The 17,429-nt window shown below is 41.5% G+C and overlaps 1 protein-coding gene across 2 annotated transcripts in view; it reads right to left on the reverse strand.

Moving 5' to 3' along the window:
* The window catches only part of CDCP1 (CUB domain containing protein 1), a 50,654-nt gene that overhangs the window by 21,133 nt on the left and 12,092 nt on the right, over positions 1–17,429 (reverse strand). For both annotated transcript variants that reach the window (XM_054019715.1, XM_054019714.1), the window contains exons 2-4: positions 6,369–6,578; positions 2,826–3,182; positions 902–1,270 (exon numbers count right to left, since the gene is read on the reverse strand). In XM_054019715.1, coding sequence (XP_053875690.1) covers positions 902–1,270; positions 2,826–3,182; positions 6,369–6,578 — 936 coding nt within the window. The remainder of the gene's footprint in view (positions 1–901; positions 1,271–2,825; positions 3,183–6,368; positions 6,579–17,429) is intronic.

Below are 17,429 nucleotides of genomic sequence, written 5' to 3' on the forward strand. Positions count from 1 at the left end.
TCCTTATTTATATTACTAATACCACATCTAGGATTAAAAGTGAAATAATTTTTAATATCCAATTTACTTTCAACGCTCTTGCCATTGGTTTTCATTTTATTGAGCTTGATCAGTTAAACTGGTCGGTTTATGCTGTAGTGAGCTCCAGTCTCTGTCTCTCATGTACTAGCACAGCGCTGCTGTGTTTGGCTTTCCAACCCTGCAGCAAGTTATGAAAGTGTTTGAGTCAAATAAAGGAAAATAAAATTGCACGACTATGTCTAAAAAGGACCTTGATTTCTATACTGAAACACATTGCAGGACTAACCAGTTCAGTTAAGCAAACGGGAGTCTTTCCACTGACTTCAGTGAGAACTGAATCAGGTCCCAAGAGAGGGGATGCACTGATTACTGAAAAGCTGCCTCCTGCGTAGTTACTGTGTATAGAATGCAAGATATGACATTACCGACAATTTAAAAGAAAGATTTCAGTTACTCAATACATGTAACACAGAACATGTTGAAACAGAAGTGGGGGGTCTTAATTTGCTTTTGTTTTAAAAAATGCAGTGTAAATTTGTAGTACCTTTTACCCCTCCTTGCAGATTAGGGGATATGGTTAACCTTGCTGTAATGAAACCCCCCTGGCATCCAACGCAGTACCACAGACCTCTCAATGTTGCTTAGCAACCTACTTGCTTAAACTCATGTTGCGTCCAAAGTTCAAAGATTCCAACAGCAGCCAGTCAGAAATAGTATTCTCTACCAAAATCACTCTGTGTGTAGCTCAACCCCAATGTTTATAAACAAAAGCAGGAAGCCTACTTTCATGTGATCTTTTTGCCCCGTTTACATTAACAAAAGAATTGAGAAAATGAAATAATCAGCATAAAGAGGGAATAATGGACAAGTGGCTACTTACTCTCTTCATTTTGAGGATGTTGAACTACAATCTGAAAAAGCAGACTGAGGATCCCAGGGTTCTGATCATCATGATCGCAGCCCTGCAGGGACAAGTTGAAATTGCCAGGAATATTGGCAGGTTGTTTGTCACTCAGTTTCAAAACCTCAGGGCTACTGTACAATGCAGGTAAGTAATACTCCACCCTTTCCTCTTTCCTTTCACAGTTGGAAAGGCTATAGTTGCGGAAGATGATACTGGATCTAAGGTTAGAAGGAACGACAAACTGCCATGTCATGAGCTCATCTTCTGGGAATCCCAGTGGGTAGTTGGCAGACATTAGGGTTGCTGACGTCTCTCCTTTAAAAGTAGATTCAATAATACACAACCCTATTACAGAAAAAAATAAGGTGCCATTAAAGAAGATACATATTCACATGCACAGTACAGTACAATAGCAATGGACAAACAGTACCTTCAAATAAAAAAGCCTTTAATATACATCTCAGCAATAGGCTAAACAGAAGAAAACGGAGTGCATATATTGGAGTTGGTGATGTCAATCCACAGAGAAAGTAAAGAATCTGCTCTTGTTGTTGGCTTAGAGTTCAGCTCCAAAACCACAGGCCTGTCTACCACATGAGTGAAGGATCCAACTTTCAGCTTGGCTCCACAGGAGAACGTGTGTGACTTGTAGAATTGTGTTTACTTACACTGCCCCTCTGAATTTCATGTACAATATCACAAGTGAAAGGACATTCAAATCACTGGAGAACTTAAGTGTAGTGGTTTGAGTCCAAGGATTTAAGAGCTCTAGAAAGAGTACACAAGGCAAAAGTCTCAAATATGTAAGGCGGTAGCTGAATCCCGGCCATAGACGGCCTTGTAACATGCCTGACATGTGAATTAAAAACTAACTCCCTGACTAAGCAGACGTCAGTTCAGAAAGCAAAATGCAGGAGAACTACTAATATATTCAGGACTCATTGCTGACCAGCAGCAGCAAGGAGGACAAAACCCTGTCTACTCAACAGCTAAAACTAGTGGTACTGCACTGGTGATGAATTACATATCTGATTTTTGCCTGTATAGATGCACCTATGTTGTGTGTTTGAAGCAGTTTCCAACCACAACTAATGCTGACTGAGGCATTCAGGTAAAAGGTGAGCAAGGCACAGAGGGCTCCATCCTTTGCCACGGCTCTTACAGATGAAAAATCCAATTGTGCAAGTTTCACATTACGGAATGGGCTGAAACAGACTATTATGCATATGCAAACATGAGCAGGAAGGCTGATGTACCTTCCAGGCATCCTTCTTCCAGTTTCCTAAACTGCAATGTAAGCCTGAGGAGTTCAGCAAGTTATGAAGAAAGAAGCTGTTAAAATAGACTCAATAGCAGTCTTCATCCATTCTCCTCATTTTGTTATTTATATGTTTTTACTGTTTTGCAAATACTTTTGGTTTGTTTTTAAAATCCTATAAAGTCTCAATTTAAGAAGAGTTTCGGTAGTACTGTTTGATTCACAAATAGAAACATCACTTTCATGATTTTTAGTTCAATCAGTTCAAATAATAATTATGAAAAGTAAGAGGACAATCTAAAAACCTTTTTTAAAAATAGGATAACTACAAGAAGGGAGAGGGAAGTAAGTAAATTAGAGTAATTACAAAACTAAAAGTTGATAGCAAGGATCTCTGAAGCAAGGAACATGACTGAGTACTGGAAATATTTCAGTTGATTTTAATAAGATGGGACTAAGGTGTGAGGATGTAGAGAAAATAGGAAAGTACTAATGATTAGATCTATATTGCCTGTGATTTTTAGTTTTGTGATTTTTTTCCTGTTTCAAGTTAACCAAGTACAAAGATTAAAAAAACCTTTTGCAAGCTACAGGAGCTAATTATAACTGCAAATAAATAAGTAAATAGTATACTGTACCTACTTTTTATGGAAGATCTATTTGCTATGTTAAAGCCAGAGGTGGTGAGATCTGAATTCCATGGAAGCTGTAAAGCCATGACAACTCCCCCCTGCACCTTGACCCGAGACACTGAGCCATTTCTGCAGAAGGTTCCAATGCTGACGCTGGTAGTGTCAATACAGCCGCTGATACTGTAAGTGATTAAATCTGGACAAGTGTCTGTGGGCCCAATCTGCCTTAACCATGGTGTAGAAAATTTCAGTTCAAGTCCAACCTTCTTATTGGCTTTCACATCCCAGATGTAGGTCCTGTTAAGGTGAGGCAGTGCGGATGGCTGAAGATGAACATCTCCAAAGGGGCACGGGCCTGACATACAATCTAAAACAGACACACAAAGCAGGTGCACAAACCATGAACAGTTGAGGAACTTGCTGTTTTCCTCCCCACATTGTGTTCAGATTTTTCTATTAAATTATACCTAAATCCCCACCACCACTTAAATTACAGCGTGCAACATTCCCTCACTGTTTTAACAGATAGCAAATCAAAGCAAACAGTTTTAAGACATGAAATTACATGCACTGTACACTTCCCAGCAGGCCTCTTGAGAAAGCTGGAACAGTATTGACAACCTTGGGTGTTCAAAAACCATAAGTCAGGCCCCCCATAATAATGAGATTCATTATCTTTTAAGTCAGATTTTGAAAAACAAGTACATTTTGGGTTCTTTTGAGACTTTATAGTTCATGTTTTCTATCTTTCCTCCACATCCATGAGGGCAAAAAATGCTCTTTTTAAACGAAAGCTGAGATTCGTGACTCCAGGAACTGGGGCGTTTAAGAAAAACATCAAATATAGCAAGACTCTTGACACAATCATAAGAGTTGGCAACACTGCTTGAGTGTTTGAAGCACCTACAAGACTTGCCTCTGAAATCGTGCTGCACAGAGTGCGCTACCAGGCATCCAGAAGGGACTGGTGTACCAGAGCATTCAGGGACATCCTGCAGTGGTTGGTTACAATATTTCAATTGCATGGTAGTCAGGAAATGCCAACTTACAGCTTCCACATCAATCCTGCCCCTTGTTTATTTTGTCACGAACTGGATAATTATAGGAAACGCTAGTAACATCATTATTATATAAGATAACCTTAAACTAATACCCTATTTTCAGCTGTTTACAAAACTTTACCAATCTTTAACCATATAGGCTGAAATTTTCCATGCCAGATGTCTGTCTCGGGCTGAATTTTTCTGGAAAATTTCAGCCAAAATGGTTCAGCCGTTTCTAAGACCAAAAGGGCAAAATATGTTGTTTTTCCCCCATGTTAAAAAAATCTGGCAAACTTTTTTTTGAAATCCTCTAGTACCCCCATGCTTTAGACCAGCAACCTGAAGTTTGGCAAGGGAGTGGCCTTTCTGTCAGAGATGTGCCTTCTGCCCTCCCATGAAAATCTACCCAAATTTGACCAAATTATCAGGCTTTGAATAACTGTAGTTTGGGCATGCTTGGTAGAGACTTGCTAGATCTTAAAAGCTACAGTCCGCAAAGATTCTGTCCTCACTGAGTATGCTCCAACCCCTCACAACTTCTAGTGTTGACCGACTGTGCACACACCCTCCTCACAGAATAAATGAGCTTGTGCCAGCCCAGGACCACCAGGCCACAGAAGGACTTTCTCTGAAGTAATTGCTCCAGATCAGGGTGGGGCTGGGCATTGTGCTCTCCATGACCCGTTGGCTGGAAACATTCACTGTCTCTTGTTTGAATGCAGAGGGGTGTGAAAGGCGTATATTGGGACTAGGGGTCTGGTGAGATTGGGACTGGAGGGAGTGGGGGAGGAGAGAAATGGGGGCTGGGGGATGACTGGCTGGGCAAAGAGAGACTGAGCTGGTGCGGGAGGGCAGACTGGGACTGGGAGCTAGTGAGAGAAAAGCGGGGAGGACAATGAAGCCAGATAAGGCGCTGGGGCAGGGCCGTCTCCAGCATTTCTGCCGCCCCAAGCATAAAAAAAAAAAAGCCGCGATCGGTGGCGGCAGTTCAGCGGCAGGTCCTTCACTTCTAGAGGGACTGAGGGACCTGCTGCCCCCGAATTGCCGCAGGTGCCGCCCCTCTCCCTTGGCCGCCCCAAGCACCTGCTTGCTAAGCTGGTGCCTGGAGCTGGCCCTGCGCTGAGTAGACTGGGACTAGGAACTGGGAGAAAGAGACAGATCTGACAAGGACATGGAGTGCGGGGGGGAGGGGTGTAGGACTGGATGGGCAGAGTTGTCTGTAGGAACTCTACCTCATTTGCTGAAGAAGTTGGCAGTAAATGAGGCAGGAGATTACAGGAAGGCGGGAGGGGTGCAGTGGTTAAGCCAGTTGAATGATGCCCTGCAGAACTGGATTCTTTCCCTGACTCTCCCACAGAGTTCCTATATAATGCTAAGCAAGCCACTTAAACGAAATTTTTCACAGGTGTGAATCACTAATTATGTGTTGCTCATGTTCTGGATGCGCAACTTGATATGCTGGGGTCTGATTTGTACAAGTGCTAAACATTCAAACTTCAACTGTAAGTCAGTGGGAGCTATAAAGTGCTATATAGTGCTAGGTACTCTCAAAAATCAGGTCCTTGGAGTCTCAAATTGGGCACCCAAAATTAGTGGATACCTTTGACCTTACCTGCTGTGCCTTAGCTACCCAACTATAAAATGGGGATAATATAGCACGCTCACCTCACAAGGATGTTGTGATGATACATCCATTAATGTGTGTAAAGCTCTCAGATATAGCCAAGGATTAGTTCTGATTTCCCAATGTTGGATAGGGGCCTGTGTTTTGGAGTATGAGGATGAGAGTATCTCCAATGTCATATCATCATAGTGAGAGGCTCAGATGTGCAGCGTGGCGATAACCATTAAGTCCTAGGTACCTATCAATTTGTTATACTATGCAGTAGTCCTACTGTACATGGTTGTTAACTTTAATGACCATATATAAACGGTGCGCGCGCAATGTGGAAAAGATATATAATCACTGTGTTATGAGCCAACATGCATGGATGAATGTTTATGCATTACAATCAACACAGGGTGACTCATCCCAGTAACTCATTCTACACCATACCTACAAAGGCCACCCCTACAGCAGCCAGATCTGCTAGCACAAGCCCCTGCTCTCATGCAGAAGCCTGTTAAAGTCAAAGGAGATGTTCTGAGATCTGTGCTAGGAGATTCAGTTGCAGTGGGCCTGTAAATTAATAAGAACAATAAAGAATTGTATATAAAATTTTCATTTATTCAGAACTGTTTCTGCAACAACTTGGTTTCAAAGGTGGCAAGTCCATATTTCACATTGTGAGCTGCAAACATGCAAAGTTCAGCAAACAGCTTCTGCAGTTCCCACACTTAAGCAGCTATATATCAACTTTCCACCCTGAATGATTTCTCCCTAGCTCTGCCTGTAGTAGATGGCATAATGAACAAGATATTCCTATGTGTTATTATGAACCAGACACTAAACGAGAATGTCAGGGGGATTCAGAAATTCTAAAAGGGGAAATTTTAAACACACATCTTACCGATGTTCTTCTGGATTTCCATGACTAAATATTTCTCTGGTGTTGCACACTGGAAAGTAAATTCTTCTTTTACCCCAGCAGTTATCCTGAGTTCAGATTTGCATATTTTTCTTGTACAGATTTTACAGGATTTTAGTTGTGGAACAGAAGACCCAGGTTTAATTGTCACAGTGATGTTGTCCGCAGCATGAAGGAATATTGCAAAAGAACCTGAAAAGAAAAAATAAATATGCCTCAAAGTAATTTGTATGTGAATATCAGATAATTTCCCCACACAGCCAAGGATGCTACATTTTTAAAGAGTAACATTTTAACCATGTTCTTAAAATTTGAAATGTTGAGCCTACAAAACACTCTTTATACCTACTTGAAACAGCTGCAAAAAATCTGCCTGTTGCATCTGCCAAATTTTTTGGTTATGCTAAATGAGAAAAGAAAGATGTTGAATGTCACATAAGAACAGTCATACTGGGTCAGACCAATGGTCCACCTAGCCCAGTATCCTGTCTTCTGTCATGGCCAATGCCAGATGCTTCAGAGAGAATGAACAGAACAGGTAACACTGGTCTACAATTTTTGAGAAGTCGTCTGCTTCAGAGATAAAATGTGCTATTTATTATATATTTTGATGTGCTGAATCCAAATATGACAATTAAAACAATTGATTGGCTACTGTTTCTAAGATATTTAAGTTTTTACATTTTATGTCTATGATTATTGTGTAGATAGTAGAGTTTTAATCATAAATTGTAAACCTAGGTCTTTTCATGGGTTTATGGTTGCTTTACATGATAATATTTCACCTGTCCTGTTTATGTAACACTTTAAAAATCAGCAAAAGTGTTATATAAATAAAATTTATTATGAAACAAAAAGGCAAAAAACTATTATGTACATAGTTTAGTCCTATTCAATGTCTACTCGGCGCTTCTTGGCTTGTCTCTTGTATTCATTAAATGGAGCATCTCTTGTCACTGTCCAGCAATAGTCTGCAAGCATTGATTGGCTCCATTTGCCCTGATAGCGTTTCTCCATTGTTGCAATGTCCTGGTGAAATCACTCGCTGTGCTCGTCGCTCACTGCTCCGCAGTTCGGTGGAAAAAAATCTAGATGAGAGTGCAAAAAATGTATCTTTAGTGACATGTTGCAACCAAGGCTTTTGTATGCCTTGAGGTGGTTTTCCACCAACAACCTGTAGTTGTCTGCCTCGTTGTTTCCGAGAAAATTTATTGCCACTAACTGGAAGGCTTTCCATGCCGTCTTTTCCTTGCCACGCAGTGCATGGTCAAATGCATCATCTCGAAGAAGTTCACGAATCTGAGGACCAACAAAGACACCTTTCTCTATCTTAGCTTCACTTAACCTTGGAAATTTTCCATGCAGGTACTTGAAAGCTGCTTGTCTTTTGTCAATGGCCTTGACAAAATTCTTCATCAGACCCAGCTTGATGTGTAAGGGTGGTAACAAAATCTTCCTTGATTCAACAAGTGGTGGATGCTGAACACTTTTCCTCCCAGGCTCCAATGACTGTCGGAGTGGCCAATCTTTCTTGATGTAGTGGGAATCTCTTGCACGACTATCCCATTCGCAGAGAAAACAGCAGTACTTTGTGTATCCAGTCTGCAGACCAAGCAAGAGAGCAACAACCTTCAAATCGCCACAAAGCTGCCACTGATGTTGGTCATAGTTTATGCACCTCAAAAGTTGTTTCATGTTGTCATAGGTTTCCTTCATATGGACTGCATGACCAACTGGAATTGATGGCACAACATTGCCATTATGCAGTAAAACAGCTTTAAGACTCGTCTTCGATGAATCAATGAACAGTCTCCACTCATCTGGATCGTGAACGATGTTGAGGGCTGCCATCACACCATCGATGTTGTTGCAGGCTACAAGATCACCTTCCATGAAGAAGAAGGGGACAAGGTCCTTTTGACGGTCACGGAACATGGAAACCCTAACATCACCTGCCAGGAGATTCCACTGCTGTAGTCTGGAGCCCAACAGTTCTGCCTTACTCTTGGGTAGTTCCAAATCCCTGACAAGGTCATTCAGTTCACCTTGTGTTATGAGGTGTGGTTCAGAGGAGGAGGATGGGAGAAAATGTGGGTCTTGTGACACTGATGGTTCAGGACCAGAAGTTTCATCCTCTTCCTCGTCTGACTCAAGTGAGAATGATTCTGGTGCATCAGGAACCGGCAGTCCTTCTCCGTGGGGTACTGGGCGTATAGTTGATGGAATGTTTGGATAATGCACAGTCCACTTTTTCTTCTTTGACACACCTTTCCCAACTGGAGGCACCATGCAGAAGTAACAATTGCTGGTATGATCTGTTGGCTCTCTCCAAATCATTGGCACTGCAAAAGGCATAGATTTCCTTCTCCTGTTCAACCACTGGTGAAGATTTGTTGCACAAATGTTGCAGCATATGTGTGGGGGCCCACCTCTTGTCCTGATCTCCAATTTTGCAGCCAAAATAAAGGTGATAGGCTTTCTTAACCATAGTGGCTATACTGCGCTTTTGTGATGCAAAAGTCACTTCACCACAAACATAGCAGAAGTTATCTGCACTGTTCACACAAGTACGAGGCATCTCTACTCACTTTGGCTAAACAGAAATGTGTCCCTTTGCAAAATCAAATACTGACAAATAAGAGAGCACGACACTGTATGATTTCTAGAGCTGATATAGGGCAATTTGTTCAGCAGAGTGATGTAAGCTTCGTTATGATTGCATCATCCATGACTTCTAGGAATAACATGATGCAATTCATATCATGTATGACGCAATACCAGCTTCAGATTGCATCATTCATTGTTTTGCCTAAAAAGCAAGTACTGTCCAAACCCAGTCATAGATTTATTCATAGATCCAGTCAAAGATGTATTTTAGTCATTTCTGGTTTAAAGTGAGATCCCTTCCCTTTATAACTCACTTATCCTCCGCCATTCCCAAGTCAAGGGTCGTATATACTGACCCAATAGCATATCTTGAAAACTAGAGCCAATCAACAATTTGAAGCATCATTTTCATTCTCAGTGACCCAGAATTAGTAAAGTTTGACTACATTTATTTCAGAAGCATTTTGGCTGTAGAGCACTGTAATCATCAAGTGATCCATCCCCTGTCGCCCATTCCCAGCTTCTGGCAAAGAGAGGCTAGGGACACCATCCCTGCCCATTCTGGCTAATTGCCATTGCTGGACCTATCCTGTGTCACACACAGTATCATTCCTGCGTCAGTTCACTTGTATTGTCGTTGTTTTAGTCCACTCACAATTGAGATACTGACATTGACAATGTTTGGGCCCAGATCCCTATGGGAGTTAGATGCCTAAATACCTTTGAGGATCTGGGCCTTACTACTCACAGTTGCTAGTGTCCAAATGTTGTCTTTGGCCCTATTATCTCTACCACACAATATACAATCAGTTTCCATGTCTGCAGGCACATGTGAGGTTAGGATTCAATTCAAGAAGTGTATATTGCAGTCAGATTAGAAAGTGAGCCTTAATTGGAACAACTGTACATGGCTGGAAGCACTCATATCCGTAAGAGTGCAGTGACAGTGCTATACACCGACTCACCACTATTAGTGACAATACATATGGGCAGGGCACTATGTTGATGTTGAGAAACAACGGTAGAAGCAGGGCCGCCCCGGGGTGGGGGGGGAGGGGGCAAGTGGGGCAATTTGCCCCAGCCCCCCCCCACGAGAATATAGCATTCTATAGAATTGCAACTTTTTTTTATGGAAGGGGCCCCTGAAATTGCTTTGCCCCAGGCCCCCTGAATCCTCTGGGCGGCCCTGGGTAGAAGAGAACAACACAACCTAATACACGTTTTTAAAATATATAAATATTCTGGATTCTAAATGCAAGCTTCACCAGTTTTGTTCACAAGGAGGGAAGTGAATGCATGTTAAATTGAACAATGGAACTTTATTAAACCCTGTGAACTGCTCTGTCCATGTGGCTGAATTTACGCTCAGCCTAACTCCCTGCATTCCCTGTTCCACGGACATCCTCTCAATAACAGTCCCTCCAGGGAACACGGGCCCTCTGACTCCAGTTCCACTGATACATTGCTCTCACCACAATTCAGTGTGCTTAAGGACAAATCCTCCTTCCAGGCCACAACCTAAGCAGGAGACCTTTTTTAGGAACAATCCCCTCTGTTAGACCTCTGTGGATACAGTGGCCCCATTTCCTCCATGAGTGGGAGGGTTGGCTGAAGGATCCACATAGATATGGCTTCACCTTCCCCACCCTTCACAGTCCATCCCAAAGGTTTGGGTGCCAGGAGCTCCACACCAGAGTCCTGCAACATAAGGATTCAGATTCCTGCAGGGCGATCCGTGTATCCCTTTGCTGACCCTTACTTGTCATATGACTTGGCTCTTGGGAAATACAACAGAAGTCTAAGGAATCTGTATAATGAAATTGCACTTTTCATTCAGGGTTTTGTTCAGGGTACAGGACTGCCAGCAAGAGTTCAATCTCCAGATGATATTGTACGTTGGGTATAGTGCTAGTGTAAAACACTAAAAAAATCACAATCAATTGGCTGGTAGGGTAAGAATATTCAATGAACAGGTAGTAGTTTGCCAACACCTGAATCTATGAGCCAAATTTGACAGTGCTGTTGGTGATGGCATAAATGACATGGGGTGTAAAAAGCAAAGTAGCACAACTTTGCATTGATCTGGCATTCAGAGGGAATATGAGTGTAACTGTCACCACTTTGGTATTCTGCAAAGTTCAATTTCAGCCCTGGGGTAAGTGGGTGAAATCTGCATAGAAGTCAGTGGGACTTAGCCATGGCTGAATATAGCCCCAGAAATGTTGGGGACGGTAAGAGTACTTTGTTTTTACAGTCACCTATTAGTTGTTTATATTACCATCCGTTCCTTCCTACCTGCGGCCCTACTACCGCAGTGGGCAATGTTGCCAATTCTCACCATTTTATCATGAGTCGTAAAGCTCCAGACCCTGGAGTCATGTGCCTATGCCAGAATTCCAGCTTTCATTTTTAAAAAGAAAAGAAAAAAAGGAAAAAAATTAAGTTTCTAGCCTTCATGGGTACAGAACTAAGCCTGAAAATATGAACCCTAGAGGCTCAAGAGCCAGAGGTAAATAAAAGGAATTCCAAGTGTATTATTTTTTTGTCTAATTTTTAAGCTAATTCCATGATTTTCTTAGAACTTGACAACACTGCATTTACTTTACACAACTTCCAAAAGCTAAATCTGCCCAAACTATTCTGTGCCACTTACACATTCCATGTAACTTACATACAGCATGCCATCCCCATAGGTTCAAAAATGACAATCTATACACAATTTCCCCACCCCTAAATTGTTTTCATGGGCTATCAAAAAAATTCAGATTTTCGAGATTTTATATGTTTGCTTATAACAATGCTTTCAATTGTGCTGTATTTAATCTAAGTCACAAGTACTTTCCTGGGGAACTTAAAAGACTTTTCAGGTTAAATCATACCAGAGTGGGTCGAACAGGCCAGTTCATGTTTATGAAGAAAAATCTGTTTGGCCGCATGGATTTAATGAAACAATAAATAAGAGTTGTCTTCCTAACTCTTAAAGAGAATGATGTGCATAATTTTGTTATGCAACAACTGAGAATAGTGGGCTTGATTCATAGCACAGAGGGACTGAAATGTACCTCTGTGCTACTGAGGGCTGCTGTGCCTCATGGGGATACACCCACCTCCAGGAGCACTACTGCTCTTATGGGGGAAGGAGGGGGTTACATCAGGGAATGGAGGGAAACCTTCCCATTCCAGGAGCCCTACATCCAGGTTTCATCAATATCAGTGCAACATGTTTGATGGGAAGTTTTAGAGGGAGCAAATTTGCACACTCCAGAAGCAACAGAAGGCTGACTTAATGCAGCATTATCGCTTCAATTCATCCTGGCAGTGACATCCTAATTCATCCATTTGTTCCTCTTCATTTCTAAAACTGCTGAAGAACCGGTATTATAAATGGCTACTGGCAAAAAAATCCTGACCATGTTCTTCCCTCATATCAATGCAATTAAAATATTCTTACTCAGTTTAGCTAAGAAGTGAAGACTAACATCGTAATTCCTCGCTTGGGCCCAATCCTGGTCTCACTGAAGTCAATGGGAACTACTCATGCCTGCTATCTTCCCTTTAGGGCACTGGTTCTCCAAACACACAGAGACCACCACACGGGAAGTTACGGGAGTGCAGTGGTGAGCCACAAGAGAGTTTCTCTTCTCCGCTTCCTATTCTCCCACACAAAGCAGTTCTCATAGTGGAAATTTGATAAACTATTCTTAGGTTAATCCCTATTTTACTTTTTCATTCGGCTTTGTGCTATTCCATATACTTGATGCACAAAAGAATATACTTTCAGCATGACAATTCTTAATTTCTCTGATATTTATTAGTATGGTAGCTGGATACAGAGGGAGTTAACAGGGCTTGATTGTGTGTATCTAAAGACTTCTTCCTTGCTTAAAGTAATTTTCATGTTCAACTCTTGTTTAGAAATTAAAAAAGCCTATTTTCCAAGGACAATGGTCCCAGCTTTCACTTTTCCCTTTATAGTCTCTGGAAACCCTGAAATAGCATAATTATTCTTGCAACAAACCAGGACAGAGCACAGACACTGTGGTCTTTAACAGAGATCAAGCACCAAGCTCTATGATTCAGGAAAGCACATCTGTGTAAATTGCTATTTCCCATGTCCCAGTAGGACTAAAGCACATCCTTAATCAGGGCCCCAAAGCAGGAGTCTTTACCATCTTGAGATAAAAAGAGCTAATGCTATTGACGGTGACAAAGTAACAGACTCTTATCTTTGCTGGGGCCAACTACTAGAAATCTGCATAGAGACACCCCTTAGGCCAGATCATAGCACAAACAGCTCCCTAAAATAAAACTTTGAAGATACGTTTACTGTCCAAAATAATTGAGAGCACAGTACAGGAACATCAGCAATGTCTTTATTGCAAACATTAGATTAGTGTAATTTACTGAATCAAATGTCATCTTCTTTAGGACCTTAAAAAAAAGCTCATATACAAACAAAAATGCATCCAGTGATCCCAGAGTCACTTAACATTTTGGACTGAATAGCTTAGAAAATATACTACAGAGCAGGCAGACAAGAGTATATAAATTACTTCTATTGTGGTGCTTTGTAAGCACCATGATCATGACTCACGCTGATCTGTCTTTGTCTATGCTTTTCTCCACACGTCTCCTTATTAGGATACCAAGAATTGTATATACTGTTTGTAAGGACGGAATTTCCATGTACCATAAATGCTGCTCGGTACGATGACTCACAGGATATTTAACAAGCAAGAAGAAATAAAAAGACAGTTACTCTTCATCTGCACAATGTCATACAGATTCTGGGACAGAAGCAGACCACCCAGTCCTGCCCTTGCATTGTGGAAGGATTGATTTAAGTGACTTCCTAAATCATCTCTGACAGACAGGTGTCTAATATAGCCCTGGCTTCCTCAAACAATGGCAATTCTGCAGCTACCATTGACAGTTTGTTCCACTGCCTAATTTTAACCATAATTTTTTCCCCACTGCCACTTAAGCTCATTACGTTTTGTTCTGGCCTGGGCTCCTCATTGATAACTGATCCTTGTTCTCTTGGTAACGTCCCTTTATTTCTCAGTAATGCCTTCCCTCAGTAGGGTGACCAGATGTCCTGATAAAATCGGGACTGTCCTGATATTGAGCAGTTTGTCCTGCGTCTTGACCGAACTACGGTTGGGACACCATTTGTCCTGATATTTTGTCTCGGGTGCGGCGGCCTGGTGTTTTTTTTTTTTTTTGCTTAGATGGCAGTGAGAGGCAGAGGAAATGCCTTTTCAATTGTTACACTTACCTGGCACGTCTGTGTCTTCGGCGGCATTTCAGCGGCAGGTCCTTCGCTCGCTGATGGTCTTCGGCGGCATTTCGGCGATGGGTACTTCTTTGTTTGGTGGCAAGATTTATTACCCACTGCTGAAATACCGCCGAAGACCATCAGTGACTGAAGGACCCGCTGCTGGAGTGCCGCCAAAGACCTGGACGCAGTGAGTGTAACAATTAAAAAGGCACTCCCCCTGCAGCGGTCCCGATATTTTGAAGCTATTATCTGGTCACCCTATCCCTCAGTCTGAACACACCCATCTCCGCCAGCCTTCCACTGTCAGTCTTATTTTTCCAGAACTTTCATCAATTTCATTGCTCTGAACACTCTCCGATTTGTCTTATAATATACAATTTACTTTAGACACAACCTCAACAGCAGCCCAACTACCAGTAACAGCTGTGGAATTATCTCACTTGATTTACAATGCAGTCTCCTTGTACTATATCCCAATATAGCATTTGTTTATATTTGCAATAATAATGGATAATGTTGGGGAGAATAAATTGATACTGAAATAATAACTCTAAAATCTTTTTGTAGTATGTTACTGATAAACCTTTGTGAAATAAAGGCTAATTTCATTATACCTTCTTTAACGAACCTCTTTTACATTTGCCTTATTGAAGCTCGTTTTCTTGATTTTAAAACTTTTATCCAGTTTATCTGTAGTCTCCGCAAGGCTGATTAGTGTTGATGACTTGAAGGATATAGTAGGGGGAGGGATAGCTCATTGGTTTGAGCATTGGCCTGCTAAACCCAGGGTTGTAAGCTCAATCCTTGAGGGGGCCATTTAGGGATCTGGGGCAAAAATCTGTCTGGGGATTGGTCCTGCTTTGAGCAGATGGGGTTGGACTAGATGACCTTCCAACCCTGATATACTATGATAGTGAAGATAAAATGAACCACCTAACCAGATTTGTTTTGTTTAGAGTCCTTAACCTGCAGAGCAAGATGTTAGTGACTTGACACCACACTATAGAACTAATGGGCCATTTGAAAATGATTGCTTGACAAAATCAAACTAAACAAACCAAGATTGAGGGAAGTAGTACAAACAAGGATTCAGATCCCCATTGTCACAATCATTAGTGGCTAAAACTGATTTTATCTTTTTTGCCACAAATACAGCAAAGAGCAGAATCAGTCTGAAGTATTCACTTACAAAGCAAACAGGCTTTTGTTTACACTTACAATCTAAACATCCTACAGTACTTGTTTATTTTTCTGGTGGCAATCTTGTTCCTTTGGTTAAATCAATGGCCTTTTTTTCATTTTGGGCCTAATTTTAGCATCTAGTTTATTAGGGTTAGAGGGTTCATACTGCAGGATGGAAAGCAGATTGCCTTCAGGAGGTCATTGTGACAATTAAGGCCCCAATCCTGAAAAGATTTATTGAGTCCAGTGGGTCTACTCACAACCTTAACTTTCAGCACAAGCACAAGGCTTTGCAGAATAGGGGTCTATGTACTTAAGATTTGTAAAGTACTTTATGTGTTTCTTTAATGCATAGGTTTCAGCACTTGACTTTGAGAAATGAATGCTTTTTCAGAATGAGGATTATTAAAAATTTTAAGACACATTTTGGGTCTGTCAAGATTAATTGTTATTACAGAAATTCTCCTTTTACTCCAGGAAAACACAAAATTTTGTTACATGTATAAAAAGGTAGGAAGTAGAGCCCTGCAGCAGGACTAGGATCCCGCAGGACCCACTGCCATAAGAGCAGGAGCGGGTAAAATGTACTTTGTGACAGGCAGGATTGGGTGTGCAAAAAACCTAGACTGCAGTAATTTGCAGGAAAACACTAAATCTCTCGTCAGTTTACCACATAAAAATTGTGCCTGAATTCCATTTATCTACGTAATATATTAACCAACCCGCCCTCCCCCACCCTTTTTTTTTAATGTAGCATGGGGGACTCTGTTTCTTGAGGGATTAGCAGGATCTAAGGTTTTTGCAGGTGAGAGCGGAATAAAAATGCAAAAAGCAATGCAGGAGCAGGTGGGAGTGGAAGTAGGTATTGCAGGGTGGGATGGCAGTGGGATTAAAAAAAAAAAATAGTCCCACGTAGGGCTCTCATAGGAAGTGGTAGTTTAGTCACCATGCTAGTTCTGTGCTTTGTAAAGTATGCAACACAAGACAAAAAAAAGTGAGTACACAGCAACAGGATAAGGAAGTATCAGACTGGCCCAACGAAAAGAACGCAACAAAGACATGTTTACTCTGGTATCTATAACCTTTACAAACATTAAGCCACCACATCAAACCTATTTTGTAATAAAACTACCCATGACTGAGCTTTCTTACTTAATGTATCCCTAGCCAAGTCTACATGACAATGAGAAAAGAACAGGAGTACTTGTGGCACCTTAGAGACTAACAAATTTTACTCCCGCTCTTTTTATGGATACAGACTAACATGGCTGCTACTCTGAAACATGACAATGAGAAGTTAGCATCCCAAAGAGAACTCAGAACTGGAATTTCAAGGTTGGCATTAGTCTAATTGGACTCTCCATTTCCATGCACCGTCCGCCTACACTCCCCCCCTGTTCTTTGGCTTCCAATATAGTGAATTTATAATTAGTCAGAGCCTTGTCCTTTCTGGCTGTTGAAAATTACTACAGAAATACTGGGACTTTTGTTGGCTGAGATTATCAGTGTTTGGCTACAGGGATGTGGGAAAGGTACAAGTGGTTCTCAAAGAAGCAATTGTGAGACCACTGATCAAGGAACCAACTTCTGACTATCAATGTGTGTCCAATTCCCATTTTTGGGAGCGTCATGGAGGATCTTTTGGCAAGGCAGTTCAAGTGGATACCTGAGTCTTCGGATTCCCTTTACAAGGAGAATCTGGCTATAGGCTTATTTATAAGGCGGAAACTGCACAAGCTGCAGCATCTCTTCCAAGTAATGGATGAGGTGTCCATGCTGATTCTTTTAGATCAGTGAGCAGCTGTTGATATTGTTGTTTAAAAGGCTTTCTTGACTTGCTTGCAGACTCTAGCAGAAGCAGACTGAGTTGCTCAAATGGTTCTATTCTTTTTTTTTTTTAAACCAAGAAAGCCCAAATGGTAGCCATGGACAACTGACCCTCTGGTTTGAGCATTCTCTCCTGCAAGATAACA

The sequence above is a fragment of the Malaclemys terrapin genome, chromosome 2 (genome assembly GCF_027887155.1).
Source record: "Malaclemys terrapin pileata isolate rMalTer1 chromosome 2, rMalTer1.hap1, whole genome shotgun sequence".
NCBI lineage: Eukaryota > Metazoa > Chordata > Testudines > Emydidae > Malaclemys > Malaclemys terrapin.